Source organism: Stegastes partitus, unplaced genomic scaffold (genome assembly GCF_000690725.1).
Source record: "Stegastes partitus isolate 25-593 unplaced genomic scaffold, Stegastes_partitus-1.0.2 Scaffold328, whole genome shotgun sequence".
Taxonomy (NCBI): Eukaryota; Metazoa; Chordata; class Actinopteri; family Pomacentridae; genus Stegastes; species Stegastes partitus.
Window position 1 is genome coordinate 159,323 of NW_007578059.1, and position 21,130 is coordinate 180,452.

General features: G+C 41.8%; 1 protein-coding gene across 1 annotated transcript in view; it reads right to left on the reverse strand.

Moving 5' to 3' along the window:
• Positions 1-12,824: 12,824 nt before the first annotated feature.
• Positions 12,825-21,130, reverse strand: part of col7a1 (collagen, type VII, alpha 1) — a 73,464-nt gene continuing 65,158 nt past the window's right edge. The window contains exons 104-116 of the mRNA XM_008283822.1: positions 20,801-20,854; positions 20,630-20,692; positions 20,485-20,547; positions 20,202-20,318; positions 18,875-18,952; positions 18,402-18,455; positions 18,214-18,262; positions 17,981-17,989; positions 16,855-16,938; positions 16,374-16,499; positions 13,742-13,915; positions 13,140-13,322; positions 12,825-13,057 (exon numbers count right to left, since the gene is read on the reverse strand). Coding sequence (XP_008282044.1) covers positions 13,029-13,057; positions 13,140-13,322; positions 13,742-13,915; positions 16,374-16,499; positions 16,855-16,938; positions 17,981-17,989; positions 18,214-18,262; positions 18,402-18,455; positions 18,875-18,952; positions 20,202-20,318; positions 20,485-20,547; positions 20,630-20,692; positions 20,801-20,854 — 1,083 coding nt within the window. The 3' untranslated portion in view covers positions 12,825-13,028. The remainder of the gene's footprint in view (positions 13,058-13,139; positions 13,323-13,741; positions 13,916-16,373; positions 16,500-16,854; positions 16,939-17,980; positions 17,990-18,213; positions 18,263-18,401; positions 18,456-18,874; positions 18,953-20,201; positions 20,319-20,484; positions 20,548-20,629; positions 20,693-20,800; positions 20,855-21,130) is intronic.

The window sequence follows — 21,130 nt, forward strand, 5'->3', positions numbered from 1 at the left end:
AAAAAAAAAAAAAAAAACCCTCTGTGAAGCCACTGTGGCTTGACAAAATGACCTTGAGCTGAGGTTTGAGTGAGGCAAATGCTGAGCCAGGGGCACGGGGCAGACGGAGAGGATTACGGGTGAGGTGGAGTGAGAAAGACAGCCAAAAAAAAAAAAAGTAACTGAAAAGAAAGAGAGAGGGGGAGCAAAATAGATAAAGGCGAGTGAGGGAACGAAAGAGAGGAGGACAAAAACCAAGAAGATCCGCAGCAGCTATTTGATCGGAGTCCAGCCAATTACAGTCCTGCATTATGAATGAGGAGAAACAAATTTACCTTTTGCCAGCATAATGAAGGGGAAGCAGGGCACAGAGAGGTGGTTCAGTAAATGCCACCTCTGAAGTATATTTGTATAAGCTCATGGTGTCCTGCCTAAGGAGGGGGTAGACTGACAGCTTGATTTACCCTCTCATTAGTGCATCCAGGAAGTAGCCCTGGTACTGCACAGTGGGACTAATATTGACTGTGTCGCCGTCATTGTGTGACCCGCCACAGCCGGCCAATCATCTTTAGCTGGTATTTGGTGGCACTATAAACCATAATTTTCGTGATGCTATATGCCCACTGTGATTCTACTGGCTGCTGCTTTTCAAATAAGTCTAATGGGCTGTGAAATTAGTTTTATCTCTGCACACAATATGGCTATGGAACAATTCTGGACTATCAAGTCCCCCCAAAGGCTGGGTCTGGAAAATGCATTTTCACCCTAAATTACATACAATACTGCCATTACAAAGACACTCAGATTCTAAATTTACATATACATGTCTCAGTTGAGAAGAAATAGGACGTTTGAAGAGTACTTATGAGTTTCAATAAGACTGAAACAAGTCTTTTCTTATGATTGGATGATATTTTCGTCTGGTATGCACAAGTGGGCACAGGTGTCTGCATGACTATGTATTCACCTGTGCTTCTGCAGTCAAATTCAGTCAAGACATTTCTAGTTTGATTGAACCACAAAGGGACTGTGTGATGGATGGAAGATGAGACGTGCACTGACCTGTCACTTCAATCCCCCTGCTTCCTCTCCCAGACCCTTCCTTTTCCTGACCCCTGCCTGTGCGGTCTGCTCTCCCTGTGCACCGACTGACATCCACGGTCCTGTCTTCATCCCAGCCCTCCTGTTCCTCATCCACACGTACAGCCTGTCACTTCCCTCCCGTCCCAACTCAGCCACACTTGACTTCTTCAGTACAGCAGCACCAGCAGGCTCTCCTGTACCCCACCTGCATGCATAAACTCGATAATGGCTTGTGGTCATCTCAGGCATTTTTATACAAGCTGCCCCTGCTACAAGCTGGTATCTGTGTTTGCTATGTTTTTTCTCCCGTTTTTTTTTTTTTTAACGTAAGAGCCTAAGGGTGCCATTTGATTCAGAGTGAAGATATCACTTGAAGCCTGCCAGATATAAGGTGCTGAATGAGAGAGAAGGAGCCCTGGAGCCCAGTAATCCAAACTGATACATCCTCTCAGACAGCTCCCATACATCCATCTACACAGACAAGGAGGAAATAAGCTTCTACCTCAACTCACCACTGGTCTCCCACCTCAAACAAATGACAGTTTCTCTGCATCCGTGTACCTTTCACAGTTCTATCCTTTGCAACGTCGCAATTTTCAGTCAGCGAGAAGCTTTAAGGTAGCCACATTTTAATTAATCAATAGGCAATTACTTAGGGAAGCAGTAGTGGTCGCATGAGGTCGGTTAAGAAGCAGAGACTCAAGTCATTCAGGTAATGATCTGGGTTCACAGAAACAGCACCATTTGAATGATTAAGGGAATGCATTGAAGATTATAGTGTTTCAAAGCTATTAGCCGAAATGCATGTACAAGTGTGTTAGAATTAAAACTGAGGACAAACTATCCCAAATCAAAGCTGAAATGTGAGTTGCAGGTTGCTGCAGGATCTCACTGACGAGGATGGCTGGCAGCTCAGGCTTATGGCTAAAGGGGGCAGTTAAGTCAACAGGCTGCCCTCATAGCTGAGAGGGTGTAGGGTGACATTGGTTGTAACATAAACAAACAGAGAGGGAAGGGTTGTTGGGTGAAAAGGATGGGATCACAGCTTTTTGAGTTCAGTGAGGTGTCCATGCAAACAATAAAAAACTGGCTGCTGTAGTCACTCCACTTATGACTCTAGTGCTTTTCTAGGCAATCCTTTCTTAAAAAGGGTAACCAAACAGTGAAGATACCCACCTGATTTATCATCTGAGTATTAATTCGGACATACATGGGGAAGAAATGTCATTATGGAGGCTAAGATTAGCATTACCTTGGCGTTAAAATGAACCACAAATTTAATAACTGACTTAACCAGCTTTCCTAAGTAACCCAAATCAAACAACAGGTGCCTGCAGGTGTAGTTAAATGCTATCACTCACTTTGTAACCTCAAGCTGTGTCTTCTACTTTTGCTTGAAAAAATTTTACCTTCCATGAGGCGTGCACGATCTCGCTGCTGTGGCAGTCGTGACAGTGAAGTCTTACTTCGGCTCAGTGCTGGTAACTTTTGGAAGACAGATGCTGAATGGGTTGGCGTTATTTTCAACTGAAAATGAACAAGCAAAGCCTGACTGAAGACTGAAAAGTAAAGTCCAGACGGGTGAGAGCAACAACAAACTCACTGACTGTTGTAACTCACTATCCAGAGGAGCTCTCGGCATCATAGCCCCACATAGCATTCTGTGTGTGTCAAACCTGTGCAAGCTCACTATGCTTTAATATGCCGGCAGATGGGGCATTTATATTGTCTATACATGTCTGTGACGTCTGTCATAGTGAGGATTTATTCCGCTGTTAATTTAATAGAAGTGGAACATTATTTGATTTATGTAGATTAATATTGGCATATAAAGTCTATAGATACCTGGTAAATTGTAGTGAGGAAGGCAGTTGCAGCGTTAGAGACCTCTAGATGAGGCTGTGGTTCTAACCAGGGAACAGAGAGATGTTTTTTCAATATACTGAAACATATATAGATATTTTAACAGACTTTATTTTGTAGGCCAAAGTTGTTGTTTAATCTGGAGGTTCTATTATACGACTATCTCACTATATAACATTCAGACCAATTTATCCTGTTTTAAATTCTACGCTGTAACATTTATTCAAAATACATTTTAACTGACATGCTTTTCATGTTGATCAGAGTATGTTTATTTACAAGTAATTTTCCTTAAACTTGCACAAACTAAACTTATGTTTTATGTTAAGTTTTTTTATGCAATTATTCAGGTTGAGCAATTCTAATTATGTCATTCAAATGATGCTTACAGCGGCACATATTTCTGCCCATATTAGCTTGCTAACATGCTTAATGTGTAGTTTGTGTGTTAGCATGCTATTTACTAATTAGCACTGAACACAATATAGAGCAGAGCCTGACAAGAATGTCATTAGTTTTGCAGGTTTTTAGTCCTATAACTGTGTAAGTATTGCACAAAATGAAATTTTAAAGGCTATCCGTTTGGTTTGTTTTTTAAGAGACATTTAGAAGATCATAACAGCTCAGCATGTCTGTCAGTAAATGTAAGGCTGCAGCCTGCAGCTGGTCAGCTCACTGCAGCATAAACGCTTTAAAGAGTGGCAAACCATGCTGCTGTGTGAATTTTATTACCTTTGGACAGAACCAGGCTGGTTGCTTCTTTGTTTCCAGTTTTTCGTGCTGTCGTATATTTATCAGACAGATATTTGGCATCAATCTCAGAATCTAACTCTTTACCAGAAAGTAATAATGCATGTTTCCAAAAGCCTCTATTTTTGGAAACATGTCTAAGTATTCCTTTTACTAAAATGTAGTACTCGTGTCTGTGTTTGCTGCTCCACTTCTTTGACTTCCTGACACTCAAATTGCACAACTATTTATGACACTGTAAATGGTTTTTGATGTAGGTGTCTGTGACAAAAATGACATCCATATGAAAACTTAAAATTGGAGGGCCTGCTCTGCAGGGGCAAACAGTAGATACCTGGGCCCATCTTGTCACAATGCTACACCTCACTATCAGGGATAGGTCTAGGTGTTGCACCAGTTCCAATAAATAGGAAGTGCCTTACAGGATTCTATCTTAGTGCCATCTCCCCAACTGTTCCAGTAACTAACAATTTCCACCACTCTTTGCTTCCTAGTCAGCTGCAAAATTACAGATTACAGATTTGCTTAGAGTGAAGAGAGGGAAGTGGATCGCTGGAGGAAAGAGAGAGATTGAAGGAGGGAGGGAGACAGTAATGGATAGGGAGAGCTCGGAAAGTAAAAAAATCTCAGGCCATCGGTAGTTTGAACGTAAACCGAAATGGGCTTCTGAATGACAGCATGGAAAGATGAGAAATGGCATATGCTAATTTAGGCTTAAACGCCTGAGGTATCCCATGAGAGCCTTATAATAATGCTGAGGCATTGTGACACTCAGGTGGCCCATGCTCATCACTGCCATAATGAAGAGAATATGCTAATAGCTGACTCATCTGCTGGAGGAAAAATTAGACAAAGTAAACAACACCTTGCCGTTCTATGTTTATGTAGGAGATGGACAGGAGAGACAACGTGAGAAGGAGGCGGAGAGGGAGAGAGATCGGCAGTTTGGAAGGAGGAGGCTCTGTGCAGCATTAGCAGTTGTTCCACTCAAAATCTCAAAAATTAGACACAGTTAATATACAGCTTGTCCTGGTGTGACCTTCATTTTGCATTTGGTAAAGGTCTCTTTAGAGCTTAAAATATTTTTGAAACATATCATTGGGCACAAATTGGGCATAAAAATGTGGACTTTAGCATCGGTAAAAGTATAAGGTGAATAGAGATAGGATGGTGTGCAATATCTGTTTCCAAATGAACCGGTTTTGTGTGAAGGTTCTCAGTACGGCCAGGAGCACAGAGAGGTTAACCCAAATGCTCAGATCAATAGAGTGAATTAATGCTTAGACTGGCACTACTCTGAGTGCTCAAGTGAAAGACTTACAGGACAGAAAGAACTTCTGATGCCCAGTCCACACTCCAGGAGATAAAGTAGATAAAACATGGGGTCAAAGGATCAAGGGAACCTGCCAAGAACAGCACACATAAGCTTTACAGTAATCCCACAGTGTATACTAAAAATCTTTCCATTTTTCTCCTGACACTCACGCATGAGCGTCTAGATGAGCAAGTGCAAATCCACCTAAGCAGGACCCACACACACAAACAAAAGGTGCCTCTGTCTTGCCTGATGAGCAATATGCGCCAGCAAGTAGGATAGAAATAAAGATAGAAATGATATGGATCATATGCTAATATGGCTGAGAGGGTAAAAGTGAGATTGAGCACATTTCTAGCATGTTTCATTGCTATAGCAACAGCCTTTGTACTTGTGGAGGGAAGTNAAGAGTAGAAGCTATTGTAATCCTGTAAATTTCAGTTTAGTGGATTACAATATGGGCTGTAAGGTGGTGCAGTTGGTAGCACTGTTGCCTTGCAGCCAGAAGGTTGCCAGTTCACCTCCCGGTGGAGTTTGCATGTTCTCCCTGTGCAGCGTGGGTTCTCTCCGGGTTTTCCGGCTTCCTCCCACAAGTCCAAAAACATGTTGAGGTTAATTGGTGATTCTAAATTATCCACAGGTGTGAATGTGAGTGTGCTTGGTTGCCTGTCTCTAAGTGTAGCCCTGCGATAGACTGGTGACCTGTCCAGGGTGTCCCCTGCCTTTGCCCTAAGTCAGCTGGGATAGACTCCAGCCCCCCGCAACTCTAGTGAGGATTAAGCGGTGTATAGATAATGGATGGATTACAACATCTCTTCAGTGACTTCAGTTTTATTCCAAATATCCCTATCCACAGAAACCTTTTCCAGCTTCTTTCAAGAAGTTCCCAGACCAGATGAGACATATAATCTCTCCAGGGCATACTGGGTCTTCCCCAGGGTCTTCTCCCAGTTAGACATGCCTGGAAAACCGCCAAAAAAAGGGGACCAGGACAAACAACCCCAGCTGGCTCCTTTTGGTGGGAAGGAGTAGCTCCTAAGTCTATCTCTAGGGCTGAACCAGTCATCCTATGGAAAAAACTCATTTTGGCAATTTTTATCCATCCATTATCTATACACCGCTTAATCCTCACTGGGGTCGAGCGGGGCTGGAGCCAATCCCAGCCAACTCAGGGCGCAAGTCTATCGCAGGGCCACACTTAGAGACAGACAACCAAGCACACTCACATTCACACCTACGGACAATTTAGAATAACCAATTAACCTCAACAGGTTTTTGGGCTGTGGGAGGAAGTCGGAGAACCCGGAGAAAACCCACGGGGAGAATATGCAAACTCCACGCAGAAGGATCCCTGGTGTCCTAACCAGGACGCGACCCAGGCAAGGCGACGGTGCTAACCACAGAGCCACCTTGCAGCCCCACAATTTATATCTGCAATCTAATTTTTTTAGTTTCTACCTAAAGCTTATGACCATAGGTGAGGGTTGGAATGTAGGCCAACCAGTAAATTAAGAGCTTTGCCTTCTGGCTCAGCTCCCTCTTCACCATAACAGTCTGGTACAATGCCTGCATCTGCATTAGTCTGGCCATCTCACGCTCCATTTCCCAATCACTCTTGAACAAGGTCCCAAGGTACTTAAACCCCTTCACTTAGGGCATCAGCTCACCCCAAAGTCAGAGGGGTCAGTCCATGTGTGAACCTTAATGTCAAACTTTGAAGTACCAACTCTCATCCTGGCAAGTTCACAATCATCTGCAAAGTGTCTCAGTGCACGTAAAGATGATGAAGGCAACACCACCATGTCATCTGCAAAAAACAGAAACACAACTCTGGGGTCCCCAAACCAAACACCCTCCCCACTCTGACTGCACCTTAAACTGCGCCCATGAATATTACAAACAGGCTTGAAGACAAGGGGTGGAGGTCTAATGTCCACAGGAAATGTGTTTGACATTATGCGTTGAATACAAACACAGCTGTCACTTTGGTTGGACCAGGACCATATAACTCCTGTAGTACCTTCCACAGGGTTCCCCAAGGGACACCTATGTCCGCCCTCTCAAAGTCTCCAAACATGTGGACTGAAACTGCTTTACTTGAGACTCAAACTGCCATAACCCCCTCAGCAACCTCATTAGGATCTGGTTCACTGTGTCTTGGTCAGGAGAGAAACCATATTGCTTCTCCAGAATCCAAAGTTCGACAGTCGATCGAAGTCTCCTTTATAGCACTGTGGAGTAAACTTTTCCGGGGAGGCTGAGCAGTGCGACACCCTGATAATTGGCGCATACCCTCTGGTTCCTCTTTCTGAAAATGTGAACCACCACCCTGGTCTGCCACTGGACATGCACTGTTCCCAGCCTCCACGCAGTGCTGAAGAGATGTGTCAGCTAAGACAGTCCAACAATGCCCAGACCCTTCTGCATCCCAGGGCAAATCTCATTCACACCTAGCACCTTGCCACTGAATCAAGGCAAGGTGACAATCCAATACTGTTAACATATTTANAGAGAGAGAGAGAAACTTTGGCTTGTTCCGCTCTCTTGGCGAGGTTCTACCAATCCAGCTCTCTGCCAACCCAAGACCCTGGGGCTTTAAACAGTCAAGGTCACTGAAGAGGAAAAACGAACAACTCCTAAACGTGTTTCTGCATACTTCTCATCCAAGAGAGGCAATAAAGAGCAGTTCTGGCTCACACAGGCAGAGGGAGCCACTATTGTGTACACGGCATGTGCGTGATCATCCTCCACAAGACCCACTTCATACCAGCAGAAGGATCATGGTGGCTTAGAAATACCCTTGAAGGGTCACGGATCAAAAGGCAAAACAAAACAACTTAATCCCAATTGGACTTTAATTGAAAGTCATTGTTTTACAAGATTTCCAGTTTTATAGGGAGAACAATAAAAACCACCCGCTTCTTCTCTACATACTTAAACAGTTTAACCGCCTCCTATTCCATATGCAGAGGTTCATAATCTTAATAATATTCCATTATGAGTTGAACTTTTGTCCCGGCGATATGGCTGCCACAGTGGAAATGACAGCATCAATATGGCGGAACACATAAATGCAGTGCAGCGGGCGCTTAGTTGATATTAAATTACAGTTAGATCCTATATTCACGCACACACACATTAGCAAAAGTCTGTGAAGGACAACCTTGAGACACGAAATCAGAGTGTGTATGTCGGTTTGTGCTCAGTGATAGAGCCCTTAGGACCCCCAGAGGTAGCAGAGAGAATATCAAATTCGTTATGGTTATTAAACTCCCCCTTATTTTATAGAGTCACAATTTTGCAGTCAATCTTCTACATGCAAGCCCTTCTGCGCATACACACACACACACACACACACACACACACACACACAGACACACACACACCGACAGACAGCCAGACAGACAGCTACTGTCTTCACATGTCCTTTCAAAGACTTGTGAGACTGCTCTAAAGGCTTTGGTGCCTTGCGTAAAGCTGACTGGTTACGGCTGCTGAAATCAGCGGTGGCTGCTATTTTTAGGATATGTGAAATGTATCTGCAGCACACGAATCATGATGAAATATGTGCATGTGTGTGCGTGTCAGTGAGCATTCACACACACACACACACCCACAGACAGCTGTGCACATAACAGACAGGAGGAACCGAGCAGATTGAGGCAAAAGCACAGAACAGAATTAATGGCCTAAGTATAAATTTAAATCCATATGACTGCTGTATGTGGTGTTGAACTTCCATGTTTTGTTTGAGTCAAACAAAGAAGTCACCAAAATCTGAGTGCAGGTCAGTCATAAAACTAAATCTGCAGTGCATTTTTCTGATAATTCTTCTGTACTTCTACCTTAGTAAAACTTTGATTGCAAGACTTTTAATTGTAACTGAATTCTTTAATATCAAGTGATACTTTCACTTACTGTCCCTTCTAAGACTGACTTATAGTGCACAGTAAACCATGGCAGTGACACAGTTTGTGGAAGACCATTACATTGCAAGATGACAATGACTGTGCACAATGTAAATGAAATGGTTTTAGAAGTTTTGTGTAGGGCTGCAAGGTGGCTCTGTGGTTAGCACTGTCTCCTCGCAGCAAGAAGGTTGCCGGTTTGTGTCCCAGTGAGGACACCCAGGATCTTTCTGCGTAGAGTTTGCATGTTCTCCCTGTGCAGCGTGGGTTCTCTCTGGATTCTCCGGCCTCCTCCCACAGTCCAAAAACATGTTGAGGTTAACTGATGATTCTAAATGGTCCATAGGTGTGAATGTGAGTGTGCTTGGTTGTCTGTCTCTAAGTGTAGCCCTGTGATAGGCTGGTTACCTGTCCAGGGTGTCCCCTGCCTTCGCCCTAAGTCAGCTGGGATAGGCTCCAGCCCCACACGACCCTAGTGAGGATTAAGTGGTGTATTAATAATAGATGGACGGATGGAAGTTTTGTCTAGAAAAACTTGTTTAGTCAAAGACTGCAAGCTGGGAAATATCAGCCAATATCCCTCAGAAAAGCTCTGGGAGCAAATCACTGTAGCTTTGCTAGAAAATTAGTTGTGTGACTTCATACGGTAGAACTCTCAGGTCCTCCTGTACTGTATTTTGCACAGTGTAGATTTCTTTCTTTCTTCAAACTCCAAAGTTTAGAAGCTTTTGAGCTATGAGAGACTAATTGGAAAGGTTACAATTACAATTGCAAAGCAGCTCTGACGCCATTATTCGACTAAATTCAATACTGAAAACCTGAATATTAAACAATACCAGCCTTCAAATAAAAGGCCAACATGACTTCTCTCAGAAAAATAGATAGTGGCAGTTCAGTGTGACAGGCCAACAGTGGCCTGTCTTTGTCCATCGACTGAGTGATTTGAAGCCTTTTCCATCTATTCATCTTTACATCCGCAATCACTGTCAGCGTGTCACGATCATGTCTTTGCCACAGTGTGCATAATTTGTTTAAGCTGTCACAGCTCCTGCCAACACATGCGAGCCTACAGCATGATGAAAAGCTGACGGAGATAACTTTTTAAAATTAAGTCAGGCAGAGGAAGAGGACACGGAGTCGACGAAGCTGTGTGAGGCCAGCTCAAGTGTGATGGAGACGATATGGAGTCGGCGTGTCTCCAACCAGGGGAAATCAACCGAGGGCAGAGAGCATGGAAAAACCAAGGGAGGAGGAGCCATGGCCAACAAGCAGAAAATCCTCTCATTAATAAAATCTGCTGATGAAATTAGAACATCTAATCAGTCACACACATCTACACATCCACACACACACACACTAATTCCATATCTCCTCATCGTCTCCATTGAAAAATTATGTAGTGAATTTCCTTGACTGAGAATATTCTATTCCTGTACGCGCACGAACAGTCACAGATCATATCAAGAAAGAAAATGTCAACATTACTAAAATCAAACAGAGACCTCATCAGATCTTCGTTGTCAGTGCGTCTACTTATGAGAAGGTCACACATTCAAAAGCCGCATGTTTTTTTGAAGTATTGAGCGTTGAGTATGAAAACCTGCCAACGTCACAACACGCACACAAAAAGAGTTTTTACACAAACATTTGGTTTATTAGAAATGTTTATTAAAATATTCCATAGCACTACATTTTGTAATACACAAAAAACACACAAGCTTACACCTTCAACACACAGTATAAAAATACCTTTAAAAATAGCACCTTTTCTCTGGCAGGTAAACATGCAGTCATGAACAGTAACACAACTTTTCCCCAAATAACAACAAACATTATGTACAAAATATTGGCAGAATATTGTGCTTGATACTTCATATTCGATACAAAAACTATATCCAGAATAATAACCCGGTATGATTGTGGTTGCATTTGTGTGTGGAGAAGTGTAAGGACTTATTTTGGGAGTCTGGAGGAAACGGTCCCATTCATCTTTTGCATAGACAGCATCAGGAAACTTTAGAGCACCTTCACGGTTTGAAACGGCATGGAAGTCTCTTGCTTGATTAAATTAATTGATTTCCACTATGCTGAAAAAGAGAAGTGAACAGGACTAGAACGTGCGACACAAAAACTTGGGGAGAGACGTTTGCTTGGAGGAGCACTAGGGAGCAACCAGACACATACATAACTTAAAACTCTTGTTAAATGCTGAAGCTAGTTGCATAAATTATATTCAGTATGTTTTCTGTATATGGTGTATATAAATGTATCTAGCTTTAAATACTCTCTGTACTGTTTATATGCAACATGTCATTCTTGTTTAAAACAAGTGCTTAACAAGTGCTTGCTCAAAGGGAATAGTTGGATTTGTTGTGTTTGTCTTATTAATATTTTAACAAAATTGAACTGAATCGAAATTAAAAAATCTTTGGTGGTTTGAGATAAGTGTTTGTAGAAACCGGTTAAAATACATTTTGAATCATTCATACACTGCTAATAAAGTGCAAAGTTGATTCACTGTTGGATTCTGGGTCCACTCAGGATGAATTAATGGTGGAGAGTTATTAAGGCTGATTTTCACCTTTAGTTTCTGTCTTTTTCATAGCGATTACTGCAGCAGCCATTTATTAAATACGACAGTATTTAGCACCATTTTCTAAACAAACGGACTAAAAGACACGATTTCTTAGAAACAAAGTTCAGATAAGGTAAAATATTACTTCTTTATGCAGTTCACTCATGTAAGATTATCATTAGAAGAAAATTTTAAAATGTTCATTTGGCACAATTGGGGCTGCAAGGTGGCTGTGTGGTCAGCACCGTCGCCTCGCAGCGACAAGATCCCCAGTTCGTCCCGGTGAGGACAGCTGGGATCTTTCTGTGTGGAGTTTGCATGTTCTCCCTGTGCAGCGTGGGTTCTCTCCGGGTTCTCCGGCTTCCTCCCACTTTCCAAAAACATGTTGAGATTAATTGATGATCCTAAATTGTCCGTAGGTGTGAATGTGAGTGTGCTTGGTTGTCTGTCTCTACGTGTAGCCCTGTGATAGACTGGTGACCTGTCCAGGGTGTCCCCTGCCTTCACTTTAAGTCAGCTGGGATAGACTCCAGCCCCCTGTGACCCTAGTGAGGATTAAGCGGTGTTTAGACAATGGATGGATGGATTTGGCACAATTGAAAAAATAGAACCTACAACTTTGTCTACTTTTCTAATTTACTGAAAGCTAAGTTAAAGTGTGCAAATACGAGGAGTGAGCAGATTTTGAACGTTGTACCTTATTGCACAGCATCCTTGTCGTAACTAGTTCAGTGAATTTCATAAAAGGTGGAGTTTGTCCTGTCATTCAACAAAGTTTCATGTTAAGTCATCCATTTAATCTTTGCAAAGACAACTGTCATGTATTTGCTTATTATTTATTTCATTTATTTATTTATTCTTTTGACCCATTACTGCATGTCAGTTTGTCACAGCATCAATGGAAGAGTGAAATGGATGATTCATGATACTGTGTATTTTCTCGTATCTCATTGCTTTAAAAACAAAACAAAACAAAACAAAAAACTTTACTTCTAAGAGATCTACTTTACTGTTTGGGCCCCTCATATCTCCGTGTTTGGGTGGACAGTTCTGTTTTGAAATAGGATACATACAGTATATATACATATCTTTTAAAATACGATTGTGTGTAATTATTTTTTTGGTGAAAAATATAACCCTCATTTCCAAACACATTTTCTTCTTTTTTCAGTTTTGTTGGATTATTCAGACTGATATAATCTTGGTGATTATAATAAGTGAAGTAATAGGGTCCAGGTAAAACACACTGACTGTAATGACTGACTGAACTAAAGATGGTAAAGTATCACACTACTGCTGCAATGTTTAGCACTTTTCTTCAGTGTGCAAATATTAATTAATTATTTATTTATTTTTTACTACGGCACATAGTAAGAGAAACCAACGAGGCATATTCTGGTATCTCCTGACAAACTGGGGTAAAGTTTGGTTGGGCTTAAAACAACAACAACAAATAAACAAAAACAAACAAAACCACAGACATTTGACAACAAGATAATCCTTAAAAGCTATATAAAGGCTAACATTCCTGTGGCAGCAGAGGATTTGGCCACAATCATCGTGCTGTCTTTGAGGGATGAGGACCTGCACAACAGACCATTTGTTAGTTTGCACACATTAGATATCTGACTGAAACTACTGTGTATGTGCGTGCTTCTTTTTGTACCTTCAGCCTCCCCAAGGCAGACCTCCTCACACTCCTCCAGGTGGAGAAAGCGGTTGTCATTTCCTTCACAACCGCTGTAGATGAAGGGCCTGCAGGCCTGAACCTCACTGTTAAAGTACCAGCGCAGAGTGTATCGCTCACAGCTCCCCTCCTCCATGGGCAGCAGGCACAGGTCTGCTGGAGCTGCAGCACACGTACACACACGTGAAAAGTTTGCATGCATGGAGACAAAGAGAATGAGAAAAGGGCAGGCCAGGCAAAAAGGAGCAGATGAAAGGCAGCAATAAGGAGCAGCAGCCTTCTTGCGTGCTTGTTACCCAAAACAAGCACGAAGGATCACTGAGATCATCAAACCAACCAGTTATTCAAATGCTTTTGCGTTTCAATGCAAAGTAACACCTCTAATATATTATTCTTTTTGTCTTATTTCACCACATGCACCATAACAACTTCATTTGTAAAGCACTTTTCAAAAATAAATCAACGGCAAGTCAGCTCACGCAGCCTGAGACATGCAGAGCGCCAGACACCAGACGGGCAGGACGGCACAATTAACCCTGAATAAATCCCAGAACAGGACAAAGGCACAAGAACTGCTTTACCTTCCCCTTTGACTCTCCTCTTGGACCTGACTGATTTGGACTTGACTGCTTTTGCAGGTATAACTTTGACTGCTTTCTGACCACCAACTGTTGCTGTTTTCTGAGCGACTCCACTCGCTGGTTTGTTTGGTTCGAATCTGACTGTTTTCTCAGATTCCTTATTATCGACCTCACCTGGCAACACACACAGAAATACAAAACATCCACACACAAGCGCACGACAGACACACACACACACACACACACACACACCGACCAGTCGAGTTGCAGTTACATCCACGTATGTACAGACTCATAAAATATATGTAGTGAATACTGTTGCTGATATTGCCTCAAATATGGATGCAAAGAAGCTTATTCCAATGTGGATGCTTCACAGACATCTTCAACCCAGCAGCACACAAGATCTATACAATCAGCACAGTTGTCCACAATGTCCCCAGCCTTGTACCTGACCACATGTGAAATGGGATTTTTCTGAGTTATTGTGTAAAATAATGGCCAGAAAACATCTTTTCAGAATATTATAATGTTAGTTAAGTTGACCTTTGGCCTTTGGGGGACAAAATGTCATTACTTCTTCAGTTTGTCATGTTAGATGTTTGTCTGCAATGTTGTCATATTTCTGAGTTATGGAAAAAAACATGCATTGTGAAGTCACAGTGACCTTTGATCACTGAATTTAAATCAGTTCGTCCTGGAGTCAAAGAGGACATGTGTGCCAGATATAATGAAATTCCCTCCAGGTAGCCCTATTCAGTCCTACTCTATTAAGTTTTTTTTTTTTTTTTTTAAATATCACAATAAATAGATTTTGTTGCATGTACGCCAGTGTGCTTCTATATCCATGTCTTTAGTATATATAGTGTATTTATATGCATGTAGTGTATGCAAGCTGTATGCTTCAATTATAATGTGTACGTGAAAGACCATCAGCAGCTTCATGCTCCGTTCTGTACAACTACATCATCCCTATCAAATAAAACAAATTCACTCGATTCATACATCATGTTCACAAGAACAGGATGAATGTGAATCTAAAGTCAGTCTTACCTTTGATGTTTGGCCATCAACATTTTTATCACTTCACCCTTGGGTCCAAGTGAACATTTGTGTAAAATTTCAAAAGATTTCCTCAAGAGAATCCTGAGGTGCCTTGTTCACAAGCATGGGACAGACAAACAACCCAACACATAATGTCAGTGGCCGCAGCTGTTGCCGGCTCAGACGTATTAAAAAAAAGACATTAACATGATAACAGGGGATAAAGACCAGCAATCTACACTAGCAGCATGAAAGGTCACAGACTCGGGATGGTGTGTGCTTGTAGCGGGCTGTGAGAAAAATACTCAAGGCCAGCAGAGCATCATTATCATGAAATGAGTACAAACTGAAATGCAGACGAGTAAGATTGAAACACTCCACTGGTACAAATTGGATTACTGAACAGAATTTGACACAGCATTTGAGTTTATAATGTAAAACAAAAAAAGTGAGCAGCACGTATTAGTAAATATGGCTTATTTAACCCTTAGAGGTCTTGGCCTGTTTTGGCTGGTTTTGCATTCTTTTAGTTTTGTCTTTACACACCACATAAAAACATGTTTACCATGCCCATGTTTGGTATCTTTTTTTAGTACAACATTCTCTGTATGATCTGAACATTATTTTTTCACTTTAACCAACTATATTAACATTTTGGGCTCAAAAACACACATAAAATACAAAATCCGATTTGAAGAAATGTATTATTTATGACAATAAAAACCACAAACATGCTTAACGAAGCATTTTAAAAGTTGAAAATGTAATCATGGGTTGCAGATGTGAACTTGAAAAGGTAAATTTAATATAAAATCAACTAAATACAAATATATACAACTACATACAACTATATATGCAACTATATACAAAGTAGGTGTGGCTTTCTTTCTGTTTTTATCTGTGCCACTCCTGAAAATAATTTCTGTCCAAAATGAGGCAGACAGCCACATTACAGGACCTGCACTTCCAGGGACTTTATTTCACTTTCGTTTTGTCCGTCACAAAAAAATTGAACACAAAACATGACGGAGATTTTGAAAGAAACGCGACACCCGCAGCGCATATTTCACACATATATATATATATTTTACACACAGTTTTTGTCACGCATATTCATAACATCATATCTCCAGTTTTACGCAGTCTGTTGACATGAAACAAAAGCTGCGAGGGAGTTTAAAGTTTAAAGTCTGCACTTTGAGAGAAGTTGATGGCATCACCGTATATACGACAGTTTTCCCGTTGTGATGTCTTGAACATGTCATATGATTATAACATGCTGGTGTGACGGCGGACCTCTAAGGGTTAAAATATTTTAAAGGGATATGTCAGGATTTTGACAGCCTGGTTTTTTAAAGTCATATTTTTGTTCACAGTAGCTTCTTAGTAACAACCTTATAATCCACATCTCTGTTGTAAGTTGGGTGTATTTAGTCACAATGGTAAAACTTGAAAAGGTACACACTCAGGTTGACGCATTTTAAAGTTGAGAATAAGGATTAGGTCAACACACAGATACTGAGACACTGGTCAGGCTCTGCTTCTTCACTGCATGATTCTATTGGGTGCAATATGAAACAAACAGTACCGTCACTCTGGTTGGCAGACGGAGGCAAGTAGAGCAGCTCGTCCACGGGGTCATCGTAGGCCTCGATGGAGTAGATGTGCTCGTAGTCTGGGTCATTGGTGTTTACCACCACACGCAGCTCGCGGCCTGAAAGAAGAGCAGCATCACACAGGTAAAGGATCCTGCACTTGAGTTCTCAAACCTTCACATAGAGGGAAGAGCCTTCAATAATTGCTCAACACAAAAAGCCACTAAATACAGGCACAGAAAAGTCCGCTAATAAGAGCCTCCCATTGTACTGGTCTTGATATAATCAGAGTAATATATAGTTGGTCAGTGGGACACAAATGGAGTTCTCTGTTTTCTTAATGAGAAAACCACCCGGTGTTCAGAGGTCTCCAAATGTAGCACCACCAGTCACGCTTGTTTGTAAGAGGACGGCCACACGGACAGACAAACGAGACTGAGGTCAACAGGCAGCGCGATGGAAGGAAACACTCACCCTCCGCACCCTTCAGTACCAGTTGCTGCTCTGGTGCAGGCCGAGCCCTGACGGTGGGCTGGGACCGAATGTTGGGGCCTGAACCTGAGAGAGCCGGATAGGACAGGGAGCAAACGGGGGACACCGAAATAGCGAAGACGGGATTTAGAGAGCGAGAGGGACCGGGTAGGTGTTACATGAGGGCGGATCAGAGAAGCAAAAATGTAGGGGGAAAAAAAAAAAGGCAAGGACAGAACATTCTGGTAGTAAAACATTTAGACACATGAGCCAACAACAAGCCCAAAGCACCACAAACATCATTCCACCTTTCCAACACAGACACCAGCTAAAAGGATCCACCAGGTTTTTGTAAGACCGATCAACATGAGGCAGTCTTCCAGAAACTGGCTGTGATCCTTTAAGGACTCAAGTCACTTCTGTAAAGACTTGTGTCACTCGAGCCAAACATTTTTATTTAATTATTTGTTGACTTGACTCCAAGTGAAATCTGGGCCGATTCGATTGAGGACAGCAGACTACAAAACATCACAGGGTTGTTCATCATGAAGCTCGTAACTGTTTCTTAGGTAATAGTAAATAAATTAAACATGAGTGAAGTTTTGCTTTGGCCTCATTATCTGTAATGCTGCATATTTATTAGCAGTCTGCCTCACCATCACTTATCTCATGCTGCCGTAACTGTAACTTTACAACACTCATGTGGTTGCGCATTGATTAACAGCTCAGACAAGAAAACACATTATGTCAAACTGTGGGACATTTCAGGTTTTCACTCATTTTTGTTCTATTGATTTACTTTAACATATTCCATATTGTTTACTTTTACAGTAAATAACTGGTAATAATTAGCACCTGGGAAAAAAAAAAAACTAATCTGAAAAACAGCCTGAACAAACACTTATAGTTGTTTTACTCCAACTGCCAACTCTATTTTGTTTGTGTGCATGACTTCAAATGCATGTCAATCATTCAAACGGAACGCAAACAAAAGGGAATTGCACTTCAGTGTCTCCAAATATCACTACAGACTCTGCGCCGGCATATGTGGTATAGTATACTGCTGTGACTCATGCTAAATCACAGCCCTTCTGTCCACTTTTCTGCTGCAGCTGAGTGGCTCACTCACCTCCGCACGCTGAGGATCAGACAGATGGACAGGAAGGAAGCAGAAAGAGAGGGAATAATAAAGGTCAGTTTAAAGAGTCATGGCATCGCTGTCATCCTCTCAGGCATCTCTTGAATTATACTTCCATAGAGTTTAGCTGAGGCTGTGACTCATGTGCTGTGATTAGCATCTGAAGTTCAACTTGAGGACAACACTCTTATAAATTAGCAATGTAAGCTGCATGAAAGACTCACCACAGTGCTGACTCATCTCGGTGCGAACGTACTGTCTGATCTCATCCTCCTGAATTCAAAATAAAGAGGGGAACAGGGCAAAACACACTGATAAACACAACCCCGATATCAACTCGGTGTAAATATGTGTGTGTGTGGGCCATTTGGTGTCTTCAGATTGAGCCCCGCGGTAAGGATCAAGCACTGACCGTCATGCCTGGCTCTCCTCTGTCTCCCTTGCCTCCATCTGGGCCCATCTCTCCCTGCAACATGGACAGGTATTAGGACATAGACGACCCACAGAGAGGCTCGCAGCGCATGAATTCATGAGGCCGAGACCAGGTGCAGCACGTAAAATAGCAGCATAATCAAAGAGGAAGGTTGAAGCAACAACAGAAACTTGACAATGTCCTTGGATGGGATTACTAGGAGCCCTAATGAATAGCAAACACAGCCTAAATAAAGTCTTGAGTGGTCCAAAAAATGTAAAAGCAATGAGGCAAGAAAACTTCCTCAAAAGCCTTTTGGCGTATTACAACATGTAGCTCAGTGTTCCAGCATGATGTTCTGGTGTTTTTGATTAGGGACACTGGAACTTTTTGACCACAGCAAGTAGCTTCCAATCAATGAGGGTGGCCAAGAAAACAGTCAAGAGACACGAGGAGACAGAAGCGACACCGACCTGCTCTCCTCGCTCTCCCGGGATCCCTGGGATGCCTCGTGGACCGACCATGGCTGGACCGATTGGGCCTCTCTCTCCCTGACAAACAGGCAAAACAACATTGTAAAATACTTCACGTCTGCGGTGGCATTGTCCCCATTTGTCTGCACAGATGATCTCTGGATATGTGGTATTTGACTGTGTAGTTTTCTCAGTGAAAGAATAGAATAGAATATAATGCCTTTATTGTCACTATACACATGTACAATGAGATTGAGAGCAGCTCCTTCAGTGCCATATAGAATAAAGTACAAAATAAAGAGCAAAAAAAAAAAGAAAAATAGAAGAGATATAAGTATAAAAAATAAGATAAGTTATATATACAGTATACAGTATAGGTTATATGTACAGTATAGAAAAATATTGCACATCATGGTCATTGATGGTATTGCACATATGTAGGGCAGCAAAGAAAGATTAAAAAAATAAATCATGTTGCATTATTTATACTCCATATGTATGCATCTGTTCCCCAAATCAATTGCTTTTAACTGTCTTTATGCTTTAAATTTCACCTTTCCCTCATATTCTAATGTAGTCGTATAATTTCAGATATTGTTATAAGTTCACAGGTTTTGCCTTATTTTCATGTCACTGCTTTTCATTCGTTTTATCAGCTCTATAGCACACACCAAACAGAGATGTCAGTACTTTGGTATAAAATAATGCTACAGGCTACATCAAGAGTTTTCTCAGACTGAACAAAAAGGCGCATCCATCGAAGACACTTGATACGGCCCTGCTCTCCTGTCACCAGCCTTCTTTATTTACTTGATGATGAAGCAGACAAGCCAGTCAAACACAGGGCCCATCAAACTGTCAATCATCATGAAGCAATACACAGCAATAAAAATAAAAAAAAGAGGCAGGTGAAGAAGAAAGAGGAGAACAAAGTAGAGACAACAGAAATAAAAGAGGAAGACAAAAAGACTGTATTCTTTTTATATAAGTCTTACATCATACTCTTCATGTCAAAACTGTCAAAAGTTTTATCTTTGTTGCCACCACACGACTCAGACACCTGACTGCTGCTGCCATGTGCTCACATCGACATAATTGATGCTTTTGTCTATTCTTGCTTCTACTGTGCAGATTATTTTTTGCTGCTCACTATCAAAAGTGTGCACTGTCGTAACTGATGCTGCATTCAATTACTGGTGTGACAGGGGACTGCTGGACTGTCATTATCATATTTCATTCTTTCTTTAAAAGGCCTCTGTCTCCGTAGATAAAACATGCAACCCAAGTGTAGAATTAGCAATCGTCAAGTCCAAGTTAGGATAGTCACCTTCTGTCCCTGGAGCCCCTCAGGGCCTTTAGCACCAGCTGGTCCTTGTGGGCCAGTCAAGCCGGAAGCCCCATCCACTCCTCTGGGACCCGGAGGCCCAGGTACACCAGGTGGACCCTGCATGAAGCACAGAGACAGTTAATTGTGAGTTTCAAACTTCCTGTAGTTTTGAGGATGAGCGATGTTGCAGTGATGATGCAGACCACAACGATCAGGTACAGCATGTTAGCAATTACAATAATCTAATGTACACTGTACTGTTACTCCAGGAGCTGAAACTCACCCTTTCACCTTTCTCTCCCTGAGAGCCTTTGGGTCCTGCAACCCCGTCAAACCCGCGGTCCCCCTAAACAGACAAAGATGAATAGTTACACATTTGAACAGTTTAAAAAAAAAAAAAAAAAAAGAAAGACTTTTCCAGCACATACCTTGGGACCAACTAGTCCCTCTTTTCCAGGGGTCCCAGGGGCTCCAGGAGGTCCAACGTCACCCTGGAAAACACAGAATTTATTGTCTGATGATGAAAAATCACAAACAAGCAGACAAATACATATATTACATCTAATGGAGACAATTTTTTCCGCAGATATTAGTCATACCTGTTCACCTTTCCTCCCCGGTAGGCCTGACCGTCCATGAAGACCAGCATCCCCCTGAAAAGGTACACATTTAATTTTATTTACCACACAATACATGACTCACAAAAGTGTGACTCAGCTTATTTAGGTTTAATATATAATCACATCAGTGGGATTTAGTGGCCAGAATTTTATTTTTAACCATCTGGAAGTTAAATGTTAACATGATCCAGTTTGTTTACTCACTACATAAAAAAAAACCCACAGTATCTGAATGAAACAATCACTGTGCAAGTTGTTTATTCTCATCTATTTTTATTCCTCTTCCTCCCACCATTCCTCTGTCTGTCT